This window comes from Lactuca saligna, chromosome 4 (assembly GCF_052625555.1).
Source record: "Lactuca saligna cultivar CGN05327 chromosome 4, ASM5262555v1, whole genome shotgun sequence".
Classification (NCBI taxonomy): Eukaryota; Viridiplantae; Streptophyta; class Magnoliopsida; order Asterales; family Asteraceae; genus Lactuca; species Lactuca saligna.
Genome location: NC_136420.1, coordinates 285,390,006 through 285,416,673, shown reverse-complemented (window position 1 = coordinate 285,416,673; position 26,668 = coordinate 285,390,006). Strand labels below are relative to the sequence as shown.

Sequence of the window (26,668 nt, the reverse complement as noted above, 5' to 3'; positions counted from 1 at the left end):
TAAATTATTATATTTGAATGTGTTATGCTATTTGTTACTTATTTAATTCCACGTGACAAAAAACAAATTGTCAATTGTTAGATGCATAGATGAATTTAACATCAATCAAAGAATACATGAAAAAGACAAACTAATATCATTTTAGTTTTGAGTTTGTTTACTCCGATTTTGTATATGTTATTGTCGATTAATGAAAGAAATGGGATATAGAAGAAAACTACAATATTTTGAGGGATGTTTTAAGATGGGTGGCTATATATTCTGGTGTTGGTGTTTGACTCTGGAGTTCTGTTTTCTAAACAAATGAATTCAGTCGTGTCAAACTTCAAGCGTCGTAGTCAGAATTACGAAAGGTTTCTTCTTTTTTAGTACAACTTTAATCGATTAAACAAATTAACAGTCTATTGTAAGTACAATATTTCTTGGTTGTATGACATTAATACATAAGTAAACTTCAAGCATTCAAATCTGTAAATCGGTCATTCATGAAGGTAAAAAGTGTAGTGGTTTGTCTTCTATGAAACATTATAGCTATAACAACGACTTGGTTGGATTAAAGGAGAACGTATGTAACATATGGTTTCTATTCTTAACATTTTTTATATTTAGGATTGGAGGATTCCAAACGGAACAATATTTTCTTGCTAAAATATGTCTCTATGTTCCATGGTAAAAATGATTGGTGCTTTTCAATTTTTCTTATATTCTGGTTTTCATAAGGATTCTAGGACCTAGGTATGAACAATTTTACTTTCCAAAATTGAACATTTAATTTAGGTTTTCTTTTGCTTTTCATTGTCATTGGGGTTCAATTTCTTTGTCATTAGGTTCACTACATGTTTTGTTTATATGATGGGGGGTTGATTTTGAAATTAATAACCATGCCCTCAAAATTTCCAAAGTTGACGCTTCACTACAAAGCACTTATGCTTGAAAATTATAATTATATACTTTTAATTCTTATCTTGTATAGTTAGTAAATGAGATAGATCATTCCATGAATTCAGTTTATACTTTATATTGAGAAAAACTTGGTGTTCATGTTGCGGAAACACAACATTTAATGAATGGTCTTCACTGGGCAATCATTGACTAAAACCCTGATCGTAACTGAACCCCGCGGAGCAGGGTACTCCAGCTAGTTGGTATTTATAATATTGGTTAGGGAAAAAAAATATTTAACCCAACGGGATCACATTACTACCTTATCTTCGTTAGAGCTAGTTACACGGGGCGGTGTTCACCCGTTATAACGAGTTACATGTCCGCATAACACGCACAACGTCATGAGTACATTAGTTGGCCTTTAATTATTAAGAATAAGTTGCTCATTTTTTTTCATTACTTTGAAAAAAAAAACAACAAAGAGAATTTATGTTTTCTAGAATCTAGAATTAAGATGAAATGTAAGAATTTCAACAATGACAAGTGCCCACCACTCTAGGTCCGCTATAATAAAATATGTATTATGTAGAAGATTAGACGTAAATGTTTGAAATCTTTTTTTTTTAAGCCCTAAAAGATTTTGAAAACATGATTATCTTAATATATCTTTTTTCTAACTTTAACTTTGCCTTGAACAAAATCTTTGCCTTTTTATCCTAAAGAATTTGGTTAAAGTGTGGTGCTCATGGAAATCCTTTGCAACAAGAATTCCATTAGAAGTGAAACATTATACCATAATTCATGTCGGTTATCCATAAGAAAGTGAAACAGTATACGATAATTAATCTAAACTTGAAAAAAAAAATCCTAAGATTACAAAAATGAAATTAACATTCACTAACAACATTATAGAAATGGTAAACCTCATCATCATCAATAACCCGAACCTCCGTCTCACAAATCGAACAACATTATAGAAATGGTAAACATTGCTTGGTGGCTTTTTAGATAAAGTGAATAAAGTGTGTTGTTGTATACATAAGATTTATTTTTTTTTTCTAAAAAAACAAATTTCACAGCATTGATTCATCAATTTGAAGGTGAAGAAAATGGTTACTATCTTAATACTAAATTAAGGCAAGCATATTTTTGGTTTAACTCATTAAGTGGTTATTATGTGGGGAAAACTGCAATAAAGTCCCTAAGTATTGCCCGTATAATCGATTTAGCCCTTATATTTTTTTTTTTTTGCAATTTAGTCCTAAATACCTGTAAACGTAATCAAAACGAGATATTTAATAGGTTAGCCGGTATCTAACTGATGTGGCAGCTTACGTGGAAGTCATCATGTGAAATAACATCCTGCGTGCCATTTAAGAGGGCTAAATCATTGAATCGAGCTCGTCTTCTTCAATCTCCAGTCAAAGGAGCGAACGATTAGGGCAAATTGGCAACAGGAAATCGATGTCGAGTTCGTCAAGCACCAACATCAGAACGTGCTATTGTGGAGATACGGTTGGGATGTGGACATCATGGACTCGAAAGAATCCAGGTCGGAGGTTTTTTGGTTGCCCAAATTACATGGTATAGAATCTTCAAAACTCACTCAAATTCTTCTAATCCTCTAAATTTCCCATTTTTCTATGTTAAAAACATGCATCTTGCTATGTTATGTAGGATGAAGAGAAGGACTGTGGGTATTTTCGTTGGATTGACCCACCACTATTGAATAAGTGGTATAAAGAAAGAATGTATGAGTTAGGAGCTGTTGCTAATGGGGGTGTAGCTATTCCTTTTAATAACCCTGTTAATGAAGGTGAAATACCTGTTGATGGCCCTATTGCCCCTGTGAATGTTGATGTCCCTATTGCCCCTGCGAATGCTCTTGAACCTGATAATCAAATTGCAATGTGTGACAATACACATGTGCCTAGTAATGAATTTGGATTCTGCAAGTGGATGATGGTTTGTTTTGTTTGTTTCATTGTAGGGATGATGTATGGTTAGTTTAGTGTAAGTTGTAGGGTATTATGGTATGGTAGGGATGATGTAATCTTTTGGTTTGTTATCATCATGATGTAATAGATAAATTTTGATGTAATAGTTTAATGTTTCGGTTAATGAAATGGCAATATGTTATTATGGTTTGCATAAATGGTGTACACTAGACAAATATAACCATGATTTAACAATTGGTGTTGAATTTGGGACTAAAATGATCACCATTGACAACAAACCAATAAAGCTCCAAATCTGGGACACAGTTTGTCTCCTTCTTTTCTTCTATACCTTATTCTCTTGTTACATTTATTATAAAAAGAAATCTTAAAAAAATCTCTTCTTTTTTCTTTATATATTTGTTAGGATGGTCAAGAATCATTTAGATCAATAACAAGATCTTACTACAGAGGTGTTGCTGGTGCCCTTCTTGGTTTGCATAAATGGTGTACACTTGACAAATATAACCATATTAAGGGCATTCACAATGTTTCAATGTAGCTAAAATAATTAAACAACAAACTCCAATATGTCATTACCAACCATGTTAAGGGCATTCACAATGTTTCAATGTGTTTACAAAAGATGTACAAAATATGGTTATCAGTAATTTAAGGGCATTCACAAAAGATATACAAAAGTAGCATTCACAAAAGATGCACAAAAGTAGCATTCACAAAAGATGTACCAAAATACCCTTACTACCCTTAACACCCTAACACCCTAATCCAACTCCAATGGTGAATTTGAAGAAGTCCCAACACATCCCATCTTCTTCAGCTTGGTTTTAACAATCCTCTCAGAGGGCCTTCTTTTTTTCACAATCCTAAGGTGTACTGGTAATTCATGGGTGTCATTAATGCCTTCTTCTTCTTCCTCACTTTCTGGTTGTGTCTCAGGGATATTTTCTTCATCCCCATCTTGTGTCTCTGTCTGAGGTGGATACTCCTCTTCCTATAAAACATCAAGCAATTAATAACATAAACGAATGTAAACATTAAGGTAATATAGAGGGTTTACCATAGACATAGGAAGAACTTGTTCAATAGTGTCATTGTAATCATTGAGTTGTTTCATATGTGAATCTGTCAGACTAAGTGACTTTTTAATTTCTTCAGTTGAATACCGTGATTGTTTCAAATCTTGCATTGCCTTCCATAAATGGACTAAATATTTTTCAGGAATAGTGTCATCCTCAACTTCAGCCACTCCACCACCTTCAACTTCAGCCACTCCACCAACTTCAGCCACTCCACCACCTCTGTTAGCCACTACATCACCTGTGTTACCCACTGCACCACCTCTGTTACCCCCTCTACCACCTCTACTACCCCTTGCACCACCTCTACTACCTTTGACACCACCTCTTACACCACCTCTAGTCCAATGACTGATATCAGGATCCAATCTTGGTCTACCCATTTTTTTCTTGGGTTTGGGTTCTGGTGTGACCTTGGGATTCTTACAGGATGCCTTGTTATGACCCCTTTGAAGACAATTTTTGCATTAGACAGTCCTTCCTTTTCCTGTAACCTTCATCTTATTTTGGGAGTATTTGTCTTGAGATTCAGTGGCATGCCTCTTTCTTTTCAGAGTTGGTCTCCCTGGCATTCTTCTAGCTAAAGGGGGTAGAGGCTTTATGTATGATGTTCTAGGCCATAAATTTCTACCATTCACAGGTAGTATATTGTTTGCATATATGGCCTTGAACCTGTCCACATGAAACCACTCACTTATGAAATGAACAGGATCTTGTCCAGTGAATAATATTGCACACTGTGCATGTACACATGGAATTCCTGAGATATCCCAAAGCCTACAGCTGCACACTCTGCTTTGTAAGTTAACCACGTACCCTTCTAATCCATTCCTGGCTTCAAAAATAGATGGTCCACTTGGATTCACATTCCAATTCCTACAATGGCATTACTAAATGAAATCATAACAATGAAATTAGAATAATGATAACAAGGAACAATAAAAATGCTAAGACAAACCTCAAATCCTCTCCAAACTTGTTCATTTTTTTGATAGCAGCTGGACAAACCACTGATTCCCACTTTTCTGCCTTTTGTAACATATGGTAGAACCTATCCATCATGTACAACCTAATTTCTTCAAACATTACTAGAAGGGGTTTCTTTCTAGCATCCAATATGATGGCGTTGAAGCACTCTGTAATGCCATTTTCAACTGCCTCACATGCTACATCAGTCCTAAAAAATGCCCTGCACCATGTGTGAGGATCTCTTGCGATCAAATGTTCATAAGCATTTGGATTAACCTCTTTTATATCATCCATTTTCCTGAGAAATTCACTCTCTACAGTTGATAAGGAAGCTGCCCAGAACATATTCTTGAACTCCACTCCAGAATAGGTCTTCCTAAAGTTAGCATATATGTGTCTTGCACACTGTCTATGCTCCACATTTGGTAGGACTTCTTTGGTTGCTTCAAGCAATCCCTACAATTTAATGAATACATAAACATATAAGATGATGTTAAGGAAAAATCATAAATATGCAAAGAAATTACAAACCTTATGTTGATCAGAAATTACAGTAAACCCTCCTCCATCTAGCAGATTAAGATCCTCTGTGAGCAGTTCCAAAAACCATTTCCAATTAGCTTTGTTTTCAATGTCAAAAACTGCCCAAGCAATTGGATAAACTTGGTTGTTTGCATCCCTCCCTATTGCTGTGAGTAATTCTCCTTTACATGTCCCTTTCAAGAAAGATCCATCTAGACCAATTACCCTACGGCACCCTATTTTCCAACCTTCCTTGATTGCTTTAAAACACAAATACATCCTGTGAAAGTATGTTGTTTCATCTGGATTTACAGTGACACCAACTTGGACAGTGCTACCAGGATTTGACCTTAGTAACTCATGGCAATAGTCCCACACCCTAGCATAATGTTCTGTAAGTTTACCATCTATAATGGTCATTGCTCTACACCTTGTTCTGTAAGCCTTAGACCAAGATACACCACAATGAAATTTGGTCCTAATTATTGATTGCATCTCCTTACACTTCAAGTTAGGTTTCATTATCAACTCCTTCAAAAAGTGTCTTGCTAGCCATCTGGGACTCAGTAAATTTGAAATATTGAAATTTCTAACACATTTGTGCTCATCGACTAAGGTTTTAATCTGAAAAGACCTTTCTTGAGTCATCCAGGAAGCATGAACTCTGAATGGGCAGGGTTGAGACTTCATCTTAGAACCACATTTGGCAGTTAATCTCACAGTGTCACACTTCGCAAATTTAATGTTATACCCTGACTTAATAGCATAATTAGTGAGACATTGTTGCAACTGATGTGGTGATTCATACCTTTCACCAAGAAGGGGCTTCATCTTATTCCACTTAACTGATGGGTCGTGAATGGGGAAGCCTGCACCAACCGCATCTCCCAAATCAAGATCATTAGCCCCTGCTGTGTCATCGATTTCCTCTTCTGAACCAAACCCTTCTTCATCTTCATCAACTAAGTCATTGTCTTCATCGGCTTCATTATCTTCATAATCAGAACTGAAGTTAAGGAAAGCATCCTTGCATCTCTCTTTACCCTGTGTCTTGAAATCATCTTCTTCCAGTTCCACATCTATGTGCTCAGTATCGAGCACCTCGTCATCATCTTCGTATTCTTCAGAGTCGTATTCTTCAGATGACTCATGACGAACTTCTTCTGATTCGACAACCATTGGGTTTTACCTTCGTTTCTCTCAGTAAAACCTTACTTATTTCGTGTATCACTCTGTAAAAACCCTATCTTTTTCTCTCAATCGATTTACCAGACGTCGAATGCAGTGGAAATGGAAGGGTAAAACTCACTTGTACACGTAAGGTGGGATACCGGCTAACCTATTAAATATCTCGTTTTGATTACGTTTACAGGTATTTAGGACTAAATTGCAAAAAAAAAAAATATAAGGGCTAAATCGATTATACGGGCAATACTTAGGGACTTTATTGTAGTTTTCCCTTATTATGTGATGTCTGGTTATAATTATGAAAATAGCTTTGAGAGTCGAGGCATTGGGTTTTAAAAACATTATTATCATATTGAATCAGAATATTGACCTTTTCTTTTCTTTTGAATCCAGAATTGGTCTTTATCATCAAGATTTGGATCATACAACTCAGGCTTCACAGAATACTCTATTACATCATCATCATCATCATCATCTGATCATGAAACTGATTCTACAGAAAAAACATTTTCTGTTTTGACACCGGATGAAACTGATTAATGTCTTTTTCTTTACCATCAATAGAATCGTTTATAAGTTTCTGTTTTAACAAGGTTTAGGATTTAGAATAAGCATTCCCTCCATTAATAATATAATATATGGAAACCAAAATCTCACACATGCAACAAGCATACTTTGCTAAAAGCCCCAAAACTTTACTTATAAGTGTAGTAACTTTTGATAAATGTACTTTATTTTACATCATGAAAAAGAGTGATTGTCATTTTCGACAGCACCTTGCAAATGGGAGTGATAATTATGCACGTCGCAACTTTATTAAAAGCACTACAAGAAAATCGAGTTTATGACCAATTTAGTATAGTTACAAAACTATTTACCAATGTTTTTCTTATATATTTTCATTTTTCTTGCTGTTTTTATTTTATTTAAATATTAGGTTTTTTTTTTAATTTCAGTATTTTACATTTTTTTTTAAATATCAATTTTTTTTTCTTTATTTCAGTTTTTTTTCTTTTTCTTTTTTTAACATATGTTTAACATAATATAAAAAAACATACAATCTCATGCATTCTTCGTCAATTAAAAATAAAATATTTTAAGACAATTATGGATTTGGGTAAGAAAAAAAAAGCACCTTATTACTTTCTCTTTTGTAAATAGAAATCAAAATAACAAATAATCTTAGACGGATATATATATATATATATATATATATATATATATATATATATATATATATATATATATATATATATATAGTTTCAAAAAATATTTATCAATCTAATATAGTTTCAAAAATATTTACCAAATTGGTGTTTTTTTTTTTCATTTTTCTTCTGTTTTGCGTCTTTTTTTCGTACTATTCTTATTTCATTTAAATGTTGTTTTTTTTTATTTAAGTTTTTTACTGTTTTTTATTTTTTTTAAATATCATTTTGTTACTTTTTTTAATATGTTTAAAAAAGTATAAAAAACAAAAAGAGAACACATAATTTCATGCATTATCATCAATTAAAAATAAGATATTTTAACTTATTACACTATTATATATGATTATTGTCATCCTTCACAAATAATAACATTAAACGTAGATTTTTTTTCGTTCCGATAGAAATCTTTCTACTAGTAATACAATGTTTAATTTTTAAATGACGTCAAAACATCTAGGTTAAACGTATATTAAAAATGATATGATGGTCTTTTAATAAATTATGTTAGTCATTGCCAACTTTCAATAATACTTTAATATCCTTATAAATTTCAAAATTATATATATATATATATATATATATATATATATATATATATATATATATATATATATATATATCCGTCTAAAATTATAAAATTTAAATATATATTCAAATTTATACTTTGATGAAGTCTAAATCAGTTTAATATTAAAGAACTTATCAAAAGCAAAACTACCCTTTTCAATTTCTTTTGAAATAGATAAAAACAAACAAACCCATATAACCATATTAGACATAATATTTATAAAAATATTAAAAAGAAAGGCACAACATATCTATTTAAACTGTTTTTTCCTTTTCTTGAGTATCTCGTAGGTAATTTAAGTAATGATGATAGGTTTCGTGAACACAAAGATTATTTATTATTTTGATTTCTATTTACAAAAGAGAAAGTAATAAGGTGTTTTTTTTCTTACCGAAGTCCATAATTGTCTTAAAATATTTTATTTTTAATTGACAAATAATGCATGGGATTGTGTGTATTTTTATATTATTTTAAATATATGTTAAAAAAAGAAAAAAAAACTGAAATAAAGAAAAAAAAATTGATATTTAAAAAAAATGTAAAAAACTAAAATTAAAAATAAAAAACTAATATTTAAATAAAATAAAAACAGCAAGAAAAATGAAAATATATAAGAAAAACAAGAAAAACACTAATTTGGTAAATATTTTTGAAGCTATACTAAATTGGTAAATATTTTTTCAATAACACTATTTTGGTCAAAAACTCCAAGAAAATCAACCTTGAGTCGGACGTTAATCACTGGGCCTTTACCGGACATTATTATTATTTTTTATATTTAATCGGATTTATGATTTTTGATATTTAATTTTAATCAGATGTTTGTTTTGTAATTAGCGTTGACACTATTATTTTTTATATTTAATCGGATGTTTGTTTTGTAATTAACGTCGACACTATTATTTTTGATATTTAATTGAATATTGTTATGTAATTACCGACGACATTATTACCGGTAACCAAAATCATTATTTAAAAAAAGAATTAAAACTGTTATTATCGGTGACACTATTACCGATTGTTGGGGAATTTCGAAATTGGGTTATAGGAAATCTGGATCACAAACATGAACCGTGTGATACACTTTCCTTGTTTGATATTTCGACCCTAATTGCCTTGGGTATCACGAAATCCAAACTAGGATAATTCCTGAAGAAACGATTCTGATTTTAGGCACAAAACACAGAATCAATTTTGAGAGAGAATAAAGAAGAAAGCGTACTTCCAGTTTTTCTGTGTTTCAACGAAGTTATATATTTCCTGGACTTATACACACAAAGGATAAAACGAGAACAGTTTTCACACAGTAGATCAGGGTTCGGTACTAACAATGTTCAGTAAATACAAGTGTGCACTCACACACCTCCTAACTTGTATTATAACTAAAACACTATTCTTGAAACACTTGTCAAATCCATTACACTAAAATATATTTGGTGATTAAATCACCAACACCGACGACATAGTTATTAGCGGCGACACGACTCATTAGCGGCGATAGGGTCAATAACGGCGACTTTTCTCATTAGCAGCGACAAAGTGATCAATAGCGACGAAGCAGTAGCAGCAACTCAGTACAGGCGACACGTCGCCGTTATTATTATTACCGGCGACATTTTGGATTTTTAACGGGTACTTTTGCTTGTAGTGAAGGGATAAGTTCATAAAATATGACCAAAAACTTGCATTTTATCTTTCGTGCAATACAGCATTCAACCTGATTAATAAAACTATCACAAATAGATTGGAAGGAGTAGAGTTGTTTTTTAATGGAGTGAATATGTTAAGTGTTATGTGGAAGCTTGAAGTGTGCCATATATATATGTGTAAAATACTTCTTCATATCTTATGTTTATGTCTTCTAGCACACATGCATATGGAATTTATAACTTTTATTTTATGTATCCATTTTTTTTATAAATAACCAAACTTCACCTCTAGTATGTTAAGGATTAGGTCATGGTTGAAGCTGCTCCTATGAAACAATGTATATTTGGATATTTTGAATAAGAATTTTTTATGTTATATATGTTTGTTGTAGTGGTATGCTACTAACAATGGGGCTTTTTTGTATTTTTCACCCAGGTCATAGAAAACCTAGGACAAGCCCTGCTTGAAGACTAAAGTAAATAGAGAGTATCCAGCACCGAAGACAAAAAACAAAAAAAAAACAAAAAAAAACAAAAAAAAAAAAAAAAAAAAAAAAAAAAAACCTTTATGGAAAACTTTATATAGCGCCTAAAATAACAATGAAATTTATTCTTGATTCTAGAAAAGGCAATGAACTTTGACCGAATATTTCAAAGCAATTTTAAAGGAATCCAAGAAAAGCGAAACTAAATGACATGCACACACATACACATTGTAGTCAGTAGCAATAAAAAAAGGAAACTTTAAGAATATCGGAAGGTTAATAGAGAATGAAACCCATACAGGCAGCGGAGGAACGAGGTGGAGAGAGCATGGTGACGAGACTAGCAACAGACGATGGTGTTGTGGCGGAGCACGGTTGCCAATCGCCTGTCACTATACGGAATCTTGATCGAGAGTGCGAGACAAGGGCGTGCGACGGTTGAACAGATAGGAGGTGAGGTAATATTGGGAGCCATAGCGTATAAGCCTTGTTTAATTAAATGAGATTTAATTAAACAAATTTTAATAAATAAATAAAATTTAGTCCGAAAAATTTAGTGATCTAACTTAACCACATTTTAATATTATTTTAATAATAATAACTTTTTTTTTTAAATAACCACTCCATTTGAAATGACTCATTGAGTCGATGGGTAAATGATGTAACCCGATTATGTGATCCCCTTATAAATATCATTTTAAGCTGTTTCGGGCTTCATTTCGAACTTTGTTATTTCGGATTACGCTACAGACATCATTCCGGACACCAATAAAATTGAAAATGTATTCTGATAGTGGTGATGGGATGCATTTTTTATATGTAAGTTTTCATTATGTTTATAGTTATACGTCTTTATTTTAGATTATATATTAAACCTACATAATTTGTGAACTTATATACATTTTATTAGTTTTTTTTGTGAATTTTATTGGTTTAAAGATAATTACAGGATTGCATGTAGGAATATATATATATATATATATATATATATATATATATATATATATATATATATATATATATATATATAATTGTCTTTAAACCAATAAAATTTACAAATAAACTAATTATACCAAAAAATCTTACAAAAAATCTTCATTTTGAGTAGTCCAGAACAAGTCCGGATTCTGAAAAACATGTCCGAAATACGATGAACATTCCGGAATCCAACTTTGGAATTGCGCTCCGGATTGTTACTCCGAACTTGTGTTCCGGAATTTTGGTCCGGAATTATGTATTCATTAAGGTCCTCCCTAGAACATACATACAAAATTGTCTAATTAATTATTGTTTTGATTGTAGAACGATAGAACGTATGAAACGGTTGTTACTACAACCTGCAGGCCTCAACTTGGCCGTGAAATCATGGCTAGGTTACAAAATTGACCAGTTTGTGGAGACATGTTTAGGTAATCATGTTTTGGTGATTACCTGAACATATAAATGGGTGTGGAATGTCACCCTTTACTCTATCACTATCTTATGTGCAAAGAATTTACTACTTTTGATCAAGTTCACCTACAAGACCTTCTATTTTTGGTTGGCAACTGTCAGGTTTACATCGACATAAAAACATCCAACTTGGTCACTAGCTTGCAGTTTGAGGAGTATTTCCCACCCAATTCTGTTTTTGTAGAGCTTAGAAAATGTATGGTTCCATTCGTGCCGCTTTCACGTTCGGTGAGAGTGGCTGATGTTATACATGTGTTCAATAACTTACTTCATTAATTAAGTAATGCAGACGCAATGAGAGTCTCCCTGTTGTGTATCCTAGAGCAAGGATTTTTGGGGAAATACCCTTGACAACCAGTTATCGATTAACATATGGCAGTCTTCTCTAATTTAGACGAGTTTAACACGTATACAACTTTTTTACACACATTATATCAAATGATACATATACTTATTAAGTGTAATTGTTGATATAGGTATCCATTGGGTAGAGTGATATGAGATTTCACTTACAGACAACTATGTACTATGTTTGACAAGATTGAGAAGAATTTGAACCCCAATGTGCCAAGAGTCGGTAATAGACACACATATACTCTACAAGGATTTGTCTATGCATTTAAGGTATGTCCACTATGTTTAATATGTTTTTAAGCAACAAGTATTGTAGCTTTGTTAAGTTGATTAGCTATTTGAAATCTTAATTTTGTAGATTTGGATCATGGAGACATTTTCCAACAGTAGTATAGTTGGTTCCCTAGATCGGGTGTTATCCCTTGTGTAGTTGCATACCCTAGGATGAGACATCTACATGCTGCTAAGTGTGAACATATTCTTGATGTTACTGATGTATGTATCTTATTTTGCCTTATAATTTATACGTTTCTATGAGAAAATAACTTAAGATTAACCTTTATATATTATTTTATGTAGTGCCCTCCCCCCCCCCCCCCCCCCCCCCCCCAATGAATTGTTGCAGCCTATTCAATAGGAGCGTGCTACTTTGTGGTGGATAACGGTTCTTCATTGTTAAATTATTCAGCTCCTAATAATCTATGCACATTTTATGAGAACCGTCCTTGTTGACAAACAAAATTGACGCTCCCCGGGGTGAACTGTTCGTTTGGATGAACTGCTTGCCTAGTAGCTCATGGAGTTGAGAGGACAACTCATGAATATATGGTGGTGCAAGGTCATACGATGGCTTAGCAATCAGGGCCGCACCTGGGATCAGATCGATCCTAAACTCCAACTGCTTCACGTGGAGGCACACTAGGTAAATCTTCCGGAAAAACATTTTGAAATTCCCTAACCAGAACATCCATGCTGAAGATACTGCCTAGACCTGGCAGTTGGACAAGAAGTTGAACCAACCTTGGTACCCCCACCATAAATGGTTAGTCCCCTGCCCCCCCCCCCCCACACACACACACACACACATGGGGTTCAAACTACAACAAGCTACCTCTCACGATCGATGATAGCTCTAAATTTGCTCAATCAATCCATCCCTAAAACCACAGACACATCCCTTATAGAGATGGGGATCAGGTTAATCAGATAGAGTACTCTGAATATCTCCAAGGTACAGTCATGGAAAAAGGTAGAAACAAAAACCTTGTCTTTGTTAACAATGGAAACTCGCAATGGACACTTCAACTCCCTAAGGGTCACATCAAAATCCTTACTGAAAGACTAAGACACAAAAGACCGACCCGCACCTGAATCAAAAAGCACAAGAGCATGAAATGAATTCATTAAGAAGGTACCTACCAGAAGCATAAATATAAACATACAAAAACTAATTTGATAGAATTATAAATGAATACATACCAATAATAGCGTAGGGCGCCGCCGTGGCCTCCTCTGCAGTCATTCAAAATGCATGACCTTTAGGCTTCAGGGCCTCAACCCTCCCCTAACGGCCTTCCGTGATCCGAACAGTAGTAAGAGTCGCTACCCGCACGAGACTAGCAACAAGTAATGGATAGTTGGCCTTCACATGGCCCACCTGATCCCAATAATAAAAACTCGAGTGTCGTGTTGCAGGATATGTTGCTGCTAACAACAACCTTTATCAAAATGGCCATTCGTGCCACATTTGTGGCACCCAGTCACTGATCAACATACACCGTCATGCACTTTCTAAAAGATCGTGTATGACCAAGAGTCATTATAGAATGATATTGCTAATAATATATGATCCTATAGGGTCATAACATATAACAAGTTACCGTCAATTAATTATTTATTAGTATAAATTGATTATTAATAAATATTTATTGTATTTAATTGGAAAATCATTATTTCATGGAAATAATATTTTACCAATTGGGAATTTATTATTTATGAAAATAATATTTATTGGAGAAATAACAACTTATGAAATATATCATAAAGTACGATTATTTATAAGTTATATTTATATCTTAAAAACTAGTTCAATTTATATAAAAGATAGTTTTATATAAAATAAGATACTTATATATATATATATATATATATATATATATATATATATATATATATATGACTAGTTATATAAATATATATATATATATATATATATATATATGTGTGTGTGTGTGTGTGTGTGTGTGTGTGTGTTGGGAATTCTTTATAAAAATGATTGATTTTTATAAAGATAACATGCATGTGTAAATAAACTAGTCATGAGATAATTTTTGTCTACTTTTGTGCATGATTTTTAGAAAATTATAAGGAGTCCAAGCATGGTCTTCTTTTGCCATGCTTGGAACAATGTTGTCCCTCCTTTTACTTTATTGGCTCTCTTACACTTTTTGGCCATTATATAAGGAAGGGCTTGGAAGGCTTTTGAGATAAGTTCTTGCATCTTCTTCTTCTTCCTTTTGGCTACGAAACCGTGGGCATGAAGAGCTCCAATGGGGCTTCCACATTTCGAGTTTTGCAAGCCTCCCTTCTCTTGCATTTTGATGTTTAAGAATGTCCGTTTGTTGCTTAACCTTTGAATATATATTTTGTCAATATTTCACAGGCTTATGAAAAACAAATTACAAGTGAATACTAGCATGTTTTGATGGTTCTACTCTTGCTTGGTGGATACTTGTAGAGAACTCTTGTTTTAGAGTTTCATGACACACTTCATCAACTTCCAACCTCCCATGAAGATCAAAGTCTTCAAAGGTTGTTATGCTTTCCCTTTGATGGTTTTTTTAATCTTTCTAACTCTTGCATTATGATCATTGGTGGGTAAAATAGTTTTAGTTTTATTCAACATTTTTAAAGCTTCCGTTGTCATTGTTACCGGTTGTGAAACCGGATTTTTGAATAAAAACCCAACAACTGGTATCAGAGCCATTTTTGCAATATTAGTTAGATTATTTGTTTAGTTGATGAATCTTTGTTTTTGGAAAACATGGATGGTTTTCTCTTTGTAAGAAAATTTCGTACATATTTTCTATGACAACTTTAAAATATTTATAATTGTTAGATTTTGACCAAAAGCTTACATGCATCTTTTTGGTCATAAAAGTTGTCTTAGAAAAAGAGAGAGTTGTTTTATATATTTTTCAGTATATAAATATGTATGATATGCATAAACTAGCCATAAACATTTGTGTTGTTGCATGTGTTGATTTATTTAAAATGATTGTAATCATTTAGTTATTCATATGGTATGTAATAATTAAATAGATAGTTTTCATTTGTTAATTTTTGTAAATAATAGATTAGTTTTAGAAATAGTTTATTTTTATAAAAGTGTAACAATAATGAAGATAGTGACCATTTTGAAGATCAAAAGTTTATAAACTTGATTTTATTAAAGTTTCTCAAACTTTATAAAATTATTTTTATAAACTTGCTACAAGGTGTTGAAGCAAGTGAGAGCACATGAAGAATTTACAAGATAAATGTCTCTTATGTCCCTTTAGGAATGGACTTCGTAATTTTGTGATGGCTCATAAAATTATTACTAGTTATTGGCTTGGTTTATGCACAATAGTTATAATGGTTATGCATGCTTGTGTTGTTTTATGTTTAGGTTATTATTATTATGTTATGGTTGATAAATTAGTTTGTCAAATGCAAAATAATATTTGAACATAAATAAACATCACAAAGAGTTCGATTTTAATGAAATTTACATAGATGCTAAAAATAGTTTTCTAATAAAACAAGCTTTATCGTTAAAACTAGTAAGTGGAAAAAATTTTGAGATTAAAATTATGTAAGTTTAAAATAGAAATTTGTAAACATATCAAACTCCAAACCTTATTTTATAAAATAAAGTTTTATTAAAAGGTTTTCAAATGTTCTAAAGCGCTCAAATGATATAACTTAATACTAGTTATTAATTTAAAACTTTGATCGCATCAATTATATAAAACCGGGTTTTATATTTAGAACATTGTTAAAAATGTGATTTTAATATGAAATAAGATTTTTTAAAATATACCATGGTTTATTAAATGCATGCAATAACCATGATACAACGTGTTTTTAAAACTAGAATTATAAAACCATCAAAGACCCCATACAAACCTCAAATCTATGCAATCCTTTTGAAGACCACTCTCATGTCTCTTGTTTGCACTAGTGGGATACATGATACCTAACTGCTTAGTGCCATCTTTAGATGACCGGGGTGTTTTCGCGATTTCTATAACCAAGTTATAGGCCAATTACACAAATTTTTCAAATTGGATGATTTGATCGGAAATCTCTTGTGATAAAGGATTCCTAAGCAAGAGAGTTCCGAGGCATAGATGTGATCAAACATTTATAATTAAATTTGGTATTAGCGATCCCATAAATCTAGGAATTGTATAGTGACATATAATTGATAATCGATATCTATCGGATTGAATTTGGATGGATGGGATAAAAGATACCTAACCATTTATTTATTTTACAACTTCGATCCTAGACTTTTATAATTAATGCTTTTAGAAACTAAAAGGGTATTAATTATTAAAGATTAAATATTGAAGATACTAAATGAAATTTGTAAAAAATTTATAGATATATAATCCACTCTCATAACCATGAATTGTCATTTCTCTTTAAATGACTTAATGAAACAATGACATTCAATAGATACAACTTTAATGAATGAGTTTATGTATTAAGAGACAATCTCGTGAGATATGTGAAATTGTATACAGTTAAAGGACCTATTCCTAAATAAATTGCTTTGAGCAATAAACCTGAATATGATACCTAGTAAATGCATCACATTGATGCTTAAGTTGCCTCTAACATCATAAATGGAACAATTAGTCATGACTTCTAGGAAGTTTTGGATAATTTATATATATATATATATATATATATATATATATATATATATATATATATAACATTTTAAATAATATTCCAATAAATATAGTGATATTTTGCAAGGCTGAAAGAGTCACCTTGTGTGATTTAAAAGGCCCATGTTTTATGGAATAAACACATTTAAGCCCAAAAATCCAATAAGGCCCACATAGATGGGTGTTGTTTCTTTTGTGAAGAAAATGGACACTGGTAGAGGAACTGCTCCTCTTATCTAGAAAGAAAGTTTGGAAGAGACTAGTACTTTAGGTATCTGTTGGATAGAACTCATACTTTTCGTGTAACACTCAAGTACTTATTACTTAAATGTTAATCTAATATTTGTAACTTGATTGCAAATATTTATAGAAGAGTAACTAGCTGAGCACAAGCAAGTTGGAACTACACTCTCAAAGTTTAGTTTAATATTTATGCTTAGAACATAAATTGCTTGTAATATAAAACAATATTTGTTTTGGAACAATGTATGTTTTAAATTTAGCATGTCTAAATATTTATGTCTCAGTTATTTATTTATATGATTAACTATTTACTAGATCATTTTTCATAACGACAATACTCATATTCTGACATGGTTGACTTCTATTTCTGAGACTAGATCTCTTAATAAAATTACAAAGTAAATATCAACATTTTATAAATAAAATTAAGTTTTATATGCAAACACTTTTGATTTAAACTTGTTTTAAGTCAAACTTATCCATGACATTGTTATCTTTATTGTATAAATGAAATCCGCATACCCAAACTTCAAGAAAAGGATATTTGAAGGCAAATAATGTAGTTTATTTGACATATGTGAATCTTATTTATATATAAAAGATTCATAATAATATTTTCACTAAAGTGCAGTGAAAATAATTATTAAGGAACCATACACTTAAGTGTATGACTTCCTTTCTAATGAATGTCTATGATTAAGCACAAGATACAACCCATTAGTACCATCTAAAGCCTTCGTGATGATAAAGGGTGAATTAAACTTTACTTAATATACTTTACTTTCTAATTGGTAGAAATGTCCTCCTTTTAACCTTTTTGGATTATACTTCAATCACTATTAATTGTATCTAGAATACAAACATCAACAAATTACATAATTGTAGAATATTCTATAAGCACATTTAGATTATTATATACAAACCCACCAAGAATAAGTTCCTTTATTCCTCTGAAAGCCGAGTTAGCAAAAAGAAAGCTTCTAATGACAAAGAAAGTGGGAGGCACACGAAACTTGAAGCAACTCAAGAACCATAACCGAATGTAAAAATTATTGGCACTGTTTTCAATAAGGAATTGTTAAACATGAATAATAGCTATTCATAAACACAAATTGTTCACAGTATTGGTAGAAATCATCTATGACTTGAGAAATATGGAATCTCTCATTGATGAGTTCTTGATGGTTTCTTGTTGAACCATAAACTATCAAGATGTTATATCAGATCTTAGATCTAACAAATGACTTAGAGTCATGAACATTGGGATGTAATACATTCTTAATAATCAAGTATGGGCTTGATTAATCTTCCTCTCTATAGCAATGCTAGAAGGAGTAAGAGTTTCTTCTAGAAAGAATGTATACATGGATATATATATATATATATATACACACACACACACATATAGTAATACTTTTTATATAAGGATTTTCTCATAATCATGCCATTAACTATATTTCTTATCATACTTATGACATTAACTGTGATCAAACCTTTTGACAAGTAGCAATAATTAGATCACCAAGGATATTATTTACTATAACTTCATATTCTTAATATGAGATATAGCAAATAGATTTCAAGAAAGACCTCTTTTCTTAATAGACATCTACTAGAAGATATCTATATAGCTTAGCCTGGAGGTTTTCTTAATCCATGTTATCTAACCAAGTGTGTAAAGCTTAAGATCCACATGTGGATATAAAGCAAACATCTCAAGGTTGGAATAATCATTTTAATATAAAGATACAAGGTATGCTTTTATATCAAAATGAAAAAGAACGTCTAAGAACTAGTGGGAGGATAATGATATTCTTAATTTTGTATGAAAGAGACATACTTAATCATTTCAAATGACATTCTGACTATGCAAGGTGGTTTTCACCTTGACTCAAAAAGTATTTCTAAAATGAAAGACTTAGGAATGACAAGATACATTCTTGGAATGTAAAATCTATAAGAGATAGATAAAGATGAATGTTAAAGGTTTTAAAATTCTTGTTGCATAAAATGACAATATCTTGAAAGAGTTCAAGATACAGGATTCCTTTGGTTGATTCTTTGCATTGTTACATGACACCTTTTGAGTGTCTCAAAGGACCTAGCACATAGGTTGAGCAGGATGAAATGATTTATATTCTATTTTCTTGGCAAATGAATCCATCATTTATGTCATATCATGAGATACAAAATTGAATACATGGTTATGTCACTAGATGATTGTGAGAACATTCTAAGAGTACTTAAGAAAAGCAAAGAGAATATATATATATATATATATATATATATATATATATATATATATATGAGATAATTAGCTTAGAACAAAATCTTAATGTAAAGAGCTACATATGATTTTGATTTCTAAATAAGTATAGATAATTATGAATTATAATTGGATTATGAATTCATTATGGAATGAAGAGTAAGTTTAGATGGAATGAGGTCCAAACAAAACAAAACAACACGATCTACTAAATAAGAATACCCTAATTTTCATAAGTTGAAATCAAATATAATTGGATGAGCTAGATCATTGAGAAAAACTAGGTTGAATCCTTCCATTTAGGGATAACGTAGAAATCTTTTGTGAGTAATAGAGTGTACTTAATCAAGATAAGAAACTCTACGTCACATAAGAGCACTAATTATATTCTCAAAAATATTTAACTATACTTAGAGTAATGTCAAATATGGAGATAATTGTATTCGCAGAATTCATACAAAGTAAAATTAGTCGGACCCATTAATAAAGTCCATATATAGGCTAAGCATGATTAGCTATAGGACTTCATTATTCTAGTAATGGGATTTGATTTAAATTTAGTATTTGGATATTTGAACATTGTAACAAAAACTATTAAATAATGTTTTGATATACTAGGATATGATCATTACATTAATACTTGTTGTGTTCTATATTAACATGTTTAATCCATGAATAATCTTATTATTCTAGAGGTTCATAGTCGGTCATAATTGTGGGAGCAATTATGAAGTAAGACTAGTATGAAATGGATTGGTTGGCTCTCACCCGATAAAAGTAGGCAAGAAATTGTAACCAAGTTTCATAGGTACATGTCAGAGAACTAGTATTGAATGGACCCGCATCAAGATTAACTCATAGATCGAAGTTGTGAGTGACACTTGATTAAAAGGTATTGTCTTTGTATCCTTAACACCTGAGACACATAGTGGAACTTAAGTGTAGGGAGTGATGTGCTTTGATATGACCAAATTTTGTTCCTTGACCGGGAAATTATAAAAGTCATATTCGGGTATGGTGTGAACTATGAAAGAGGCTTATGTAGTCAAGATGAGATTTGTTCCTCTTATGTGTTGAGAGTTAGACATCTAGCACATGTTACCCAAAGTTGAATTACAAATGAGATTGATTGCGATCCAAGGCTCATGTTTCAACAAGATGTCTATAACAAAGGGATAATTGATAAACTTACCTTAATACATCAATTGAAGCTTAGAGATTTTAGGAATTGGATGTTGATGAATGGAATTCTTCGTCATATGTTATTGGGGGCAGTAAAATGTTGATATACGTTCACCACTGTCTATATCAATCTATGATGAGTCTTGTGCAAGTAGGAGATTGAAAGATTTTATATGCCCAAGAGTCATTATAGAATGATATTGTTAATAATATATGATCCTATAGGGTCACACCATATATCAAGTTACCATCAATTGTTTATTTATTAGTATAATTTGATTATTAATAAATATATAAACACTTGTATTTAATTGGAAAATCATTATTTCATGGAAATAATATTTTACTAATTGGGAATTTATTATTTATGGAAATAATATTTATTGGAGAAATAACAACTTATTAAATATATCATAAAGTATGATTATTTATAAGTTATATTTATATCTTAAAAACTAGTTCAATTTATATAAAAGATAGTTTTATAAAAAATAAGATACTTATATATGACTAGTTATATATATATATATATATATATATATATATATATATATATATATGTTGGGAATTCTTTATAAAAATGATTGAGTTTTATAAAGATAACATGCATGTGTATATAAACTAGCCATGAGACAATTTTTGTCTACTTTTGTACATGATTTTTCGAAAATTGTAAGGATTCCAAGCATGGTATTCTTTTGCCATGCTTGGGACAATGTTGTCTCTCCTTTTACTTTATTGTCTCCCTTACAGTTTTTGGGCCATTATATAAGGAAGGGCTTGGAAAGCTTTTGAGATAAGTTCTTGCATCTTCTTCTTCTTCTTCCTTTTAGCTATGAAACCATGGGCATGAAGAGCTCCAATGGGTCTGCCAAATTTCGAGTTTTGCAAGCTCCCTTCTCTTGCATTTTGATGTTTAAGAATGTCCCTTTGTTGCTTCACCTTTGAACATATATTTGGTCAATATTTCATAGGCATATGAAAAAAATTACATGGGAATACTAGCATGTTTTGATGGTTCTACTCTTGCTTGGTGGGTACTTATAGAGAACTCTTGTTTTAGAGTTTCATGCTGCACTTCATCAACTTCCAACCTCCCACGAGGATCAAAGTCTTCAAAGGTTGTTATGCTTTCCCTTCTATGGTTGTTTTAATCTTTCTAACTCTTGTAAAATGATCCTTGGTGGGTAAAATAGTTTTAGTTTTATTCAACATTTTTAAAGCTTTCGTTGTCATTATACCGCTTGTGAAATCGGATTTTTGAATAAAAACCCAACACTTTCCTGTAGTTTCCACAACTATGACCTCTCTATCCTCTAGATTGGCAATCAGCGGGCTTGAACCGCTTCGATGCAGGCTAAATCTGAATTGGGGCGTAGTGGTTCTCCTTTGTCTGCAATTCAATCTCAATCTCCTTTCTTCGGGAAAATGATTGTAGCTATGAAAGAGAATGATACTTTTGAGTCGACACAAACTCTTGAATCTTGGTCTTGAGCATGCTCACATATTGTGACATCTGAACATGCTCTGAAGCAGCATACTCGGGGCAGAAGAGGGCTCTCTCAGTAAACATCATGGTGATCTCCATCACCGATTCTATCTCCCGCTTCAACAACAGATACTTCGGAGCTAATGTCTCTCTCTCTCTCTCTCTCTCTCTCTCTCAACCAGTGGATCATACTAAAAAAGAATCATCTCAGTGAACTGCTCCAATGTTATTGTGGCCTGATCCGTAATATAAATACCCTGAGTGGTAAAATTTCACTAGTCCTTCGCCCCTAGGCTATGATGGTTCAACGTAAACTTCACATTTTGGTTCCACGGATATGAAACGTTAAAAACACCCCTCAACATCAGATATCCATCTCATAGTAACAATCGGGTCCTTGATCTCGTCGGACTCTAGGTCTTCATGTTGCTGAACTCCTGGTACTTCATAGATCCTCCTCGCTGATGTCCTATAACTATGATGGCTATAGTGGCTACAGCGGAAGCAACCTCAGTGATGGTATCATAACGCTCATCGAACGTCTCAATCTAGGTGGTTATGATAGACCCAAACACATCGCAATCACCTCCCTAACTACCAAAGTCACCTGAATAGTGATCAACTCATGGATCTCATCGTCACCCAAACCTAGCCTCTACAAGCCATCAACACCTGATCCTGAGCCTCTCGTTGTCACAATACTAAAAATAAACCAAAACACTTCAGAAAGTCACATCATCATCTAACATATCACTACTCGATCACTCATTCCTCGGAATTCATATACATACGAGTCATGTGTTTCAAGTAGTACGAGCCCATACTACTTTTTACACCTACCCTTATTTTTCTCGAAGGATCACCACAAAATTCTTGGGCCATTGGGACCCGAAAAACGAAGGTATGCATACACCCTACTTTTACTCTCTCAAGAGTGACTACTGATTCCTTATTTTTTCTAGCCTTATAATAATCACACATTCAATCTATAAAACCCCCGCTAACATTGCAGTCGCCTTGCGTATGCTAATCATACATAATGCCAAATTCATTAGACCGTCAGATAATGATTCTACCCTAAGCCCACAGCTAGATAAGGAACTAGAAATAAGGCCAAATCAAGTATTATCATGCTATAACATCCTAGTTATGTATAATTATGATGCATACTATTAACAACTATAATAATAATGTCAGTTTCATATAGCATATCAAGAAATCCCCTAGGCTACTAGGCATCATAAATCAGACAATTCTATCATGCAATTCCTGAGGATCCCTAGCCTACGAACTAGCATGCAGTTCTAACATATCACCAATACACATATAACACGTGCGGGAATCTTGGGGAATAACTTTTCCTTGATCCCCAACTGAATGTACACATCACATACTCTCATTTAGTTATTTTTTGAAAATAGTTATGAACGTCCAAAAAACAATAGTAAAATGTATGATTTCAAAGCCATTTCCTTAAAAATCATAAGCCAACCATGTGGATCTATCGAGCCTACAGTCTACTGGCCCACCTCGCAAGGCCTACAGTAGTTGGACCGCTCCCTCAGACCTACAGTTGGACTGGACCATCGTGCGAGGCCTACAATACTCCTGGACCGCCTAGACATCTTGGCCTACCCTACAAAGCAGGACCACCTCAACCCAACCATAATATGTTGACATATCCAAACAAATAAACAATAACCAACAAAGCACAAGTAATCATAACAAATCTACCAATCTAACAGATCACTACAACATACCAACATTCTACACACAAGGATACATACTATAGTACAAATTATAGTGAGAAAAATCACATTGTAATCTAACAGATATCAACACCGCCCACACAAAGGCAAGAACTGACACTACGAGCCAAATTTACATCGAATAAAGGCAAATCCTCAATCTATGGCCTTAAAACCCTCATGTTGCCCAAAGGTCAACTTTTTCAAAAGTTAATGGTCAAAAGTCTCACAGTTGTCCACCATAGTCGTGGCTAATCTTCTACCACATAGTGGTGGCCTCAAGACAAAATAGTGGTGGAGGCCAATCTTCTACCAATGAGGCCAATCCGCGACATCGTGGGAATTATTCTGACACTCTTAAATCATTAAGCTCTTAATCACCATGGCCATTCATCCATACTTTCCAGAAGGCTTTCTTACACCAAATGCATCATAAAAATCATTGTTTTATGGAAATGCATGTCCAGGGCATGTCTCTTCCAAACTAGGTCAAAAACATGGAAGAAATGAACTTACACTTACGCTTGAGACCAAAAAAACCATAGAAATCTAAATCTAGAACATATAAGTCCAAAGGGACCTCAAGGATGCATATACTTGCTAACTTTATGGAATCCACTCATCCAAACTAACAAGAACATGAAGAACAAGCTTCTAAACTTAGATCTAAAAGGTTTGAAATGAGTACAAAAATAGAAACTTAAGGACTTACAAAGATCTAGAAGGTGTGAAACAAGATGATGAGAAGGTTTTTTGGTTGGATCGATGCTCAAGAACAACTTCTTTTTCTTCTTTAAGGTCAAAAACACCAAAAAGCTTCAAAATGACAATAATGGAAGACATGGTTTCTTTGAGGGTGAAAGGGAGGTTATGGAGGCTGAGAGTTTGCAAATCCTATCACTTACTTCCCTTAAATAGGGGCACAAACCCCAGAATTATGGTTTAGCATAAAATAGTCACCACATCGTGGCCAATATATCGCCACCTTGTGACACACACTTAAGTCGCGTGCTTCCATTGGGTACCGCCATGTCGTGGTACTATCAGCACCATGGCATGGCCATCAAAAATCCATCCTTTTGAGCTTTAAATGTTATAACAATAAAAGAAGTATATACCTTGAACTTGGTGTTACAGCTTGAGTTCCGCCTCTCTTCTTGAACCTCTTTTGGTGAATATTTTGGATGTTTTGGTGAAGAAAGAAAGAAAGGTTGTGCTTGGAAGCTTAAATCTTGTGGAATCCTACCATCTTTACTATTTTAGACCTTATAAGTTATAAAGATCTTTGCTCTATTGTGTTTCATCTTTGGATCTTAGAGTATTTGGAGGTTTAGTGCTTTATATGGTTGTTTTGGCCCTTTTAAGGGATTTAAGTTGGAGTTTAGACAACTCCATGGTTAAAGGTCGAATCATTAAGTATTATAATTTCGTTGGTAAGATCTGGACTTCATCTTCATTTAAGTGATATTCAAGGTTTTGGTGATATTTTTGATTCCCTTGAGAGTTAGGATTAGAGATCTCAATATTATCCATGAGGATCATTAGACAAATCAAATATGATTTTTTGAGCTTAGGGGGTTAAGGGTTAAGTGGTAGATCTATTAATTTGTTTTGGACACTCACCATGGCGCGATGAGTAATAGGTCGCAACACAGTAGTAGGTTTCCGTCGTGTCTATGTGACATTACCAATTTTCATGGGTTGTAAAGACCATTTCTTTATGCTTATTTTAAAAATAGGGAATTCTTTGTAAATGCGGAATTTTTCCATAATAATATTTCTACAAAAATTTTTTTTATTGATTCATTAAAAACTTTTATGTCATAACTGATACAAGAAACATAAGCATAAACATAGTCAATATAGGCCTTACGTTAATTGACCTAAAATTATATAAATATATTGGCAGATCCAACATCAATGTGCCTAAACCTTCATATCATTACTTGGGATATAAAGAAATTGAGTAGGTTAGGCTAGGGGAGCCTGGTGACCACATAAGGTTTTCAACCCACAATAATATTATTTATTTTTCTCAACAAACAATTAACCTAATTACTCATTCTCGTTATTCTCACTCTCTGATCCTAACATGCTAATCTCAAGAGACCTGCTAAGTATCTCTATAAGTAGAAAATACTAGTTCGGGGAATCCATAGCAATATGTGTAAATAAGGAAACCATGAGGGGGATAGATTTTCCTTTTTTCCCTAAAAATTATGATTGTTAACACCTACAAGTGGTGAACCTGCTAGTGTTCCACCTGACTACCTAGAATATTCAGTGGTCATCAGATATACTTTGTTAGATGACTGTTCCTGGTATTACAGATAGTATAATGCATGGCCCCTCACCATTGTTTTATTTTCCCAAAGCCCTTTACTACCCGATGCCAATTAAATATGGTAATGTAATTTATACGAGTAAGGATCATATCATATTATCGCATATAGCATAGATGTCCTGAGCACAGATAA

At 32.6% G+C, this 26,668-nt stretch overlaps 2 protein-coding genes across 2 annotated transcripts; one reads left to right on the top strand and one right to left on the bottom strand.

The window, feature by feature from the left end:
- The first annotated feature begins 2,106 nt into the window (after positions 1-2,106).
- LOC145039177 (uncharacterized) lies at positions 2,107-3,040 on the top strand. Its single transcript, XM_078987283.1, has 2 exons — positions 2,107-2,469; positions 2,563-3,040. Exons 1-2 carry the CDS (start codon positions 2,350-2,352, stop codon positions 2,890-2,892), a joined length of 450 nt encoding a protein of 149 aa, XP_078843409.1. The 5' UTR covers positions 2,107-2,349; the 3' UTR covers positions 2,893-3,040.
- Positions 3,041-3,411: 371 nt separating this feature from the next.
- On the bottom strand, positions 3,412-4,305 carry LOC145040724 (uncharacterized). The gene is made up of 2 exons (XM_078988630.1): positions 3,904-4,305; positions 3,412-3,837 (listed from the first exon to the last, which is right to left on the bottom strand). Exons 1-2 carry the CDS (start codon positions 4,303-4,305, stop codon positions 3,607-3,609), a joined length of 633 nt encoding a protein of 210 aa, XP_078844756.1. The 3' UTR covers positions 3,412-3,606.
- Between the last annotated feature and the right edge of the window lie 22,363 nt (positions 4,306-26,668).

Coding starts and splice junctions, on each gene's coding strand:
- LOC145039177 (XM_078987283.1), top strand. CDS start 2,350: ATGTCGAGTTCGTCAAGCACCAACATCAGAACGTGCTATTGTGGAGAT. Junction 2,470..2,562: donor TTGGTTGCCCAAATTACATG/GTATAGAATCTT, acceptor TATGTTATGTAG/GATGAAGAGAAGGACTGTGG.
- LOC145040724 (XM_078988630.1), bottom strand. CDS start 4,305: ATGGGTAGACCAAGATTGGATCCTGATATCAGTCATTGGACTAGAGGT. Junction 3,838..3,903: donor AAGTTCTTCCTATGTCTATG/GTAAACCCTCTA, acceptor GATGTTTTATAG/GAAGAGGAGTATCCACCTCA.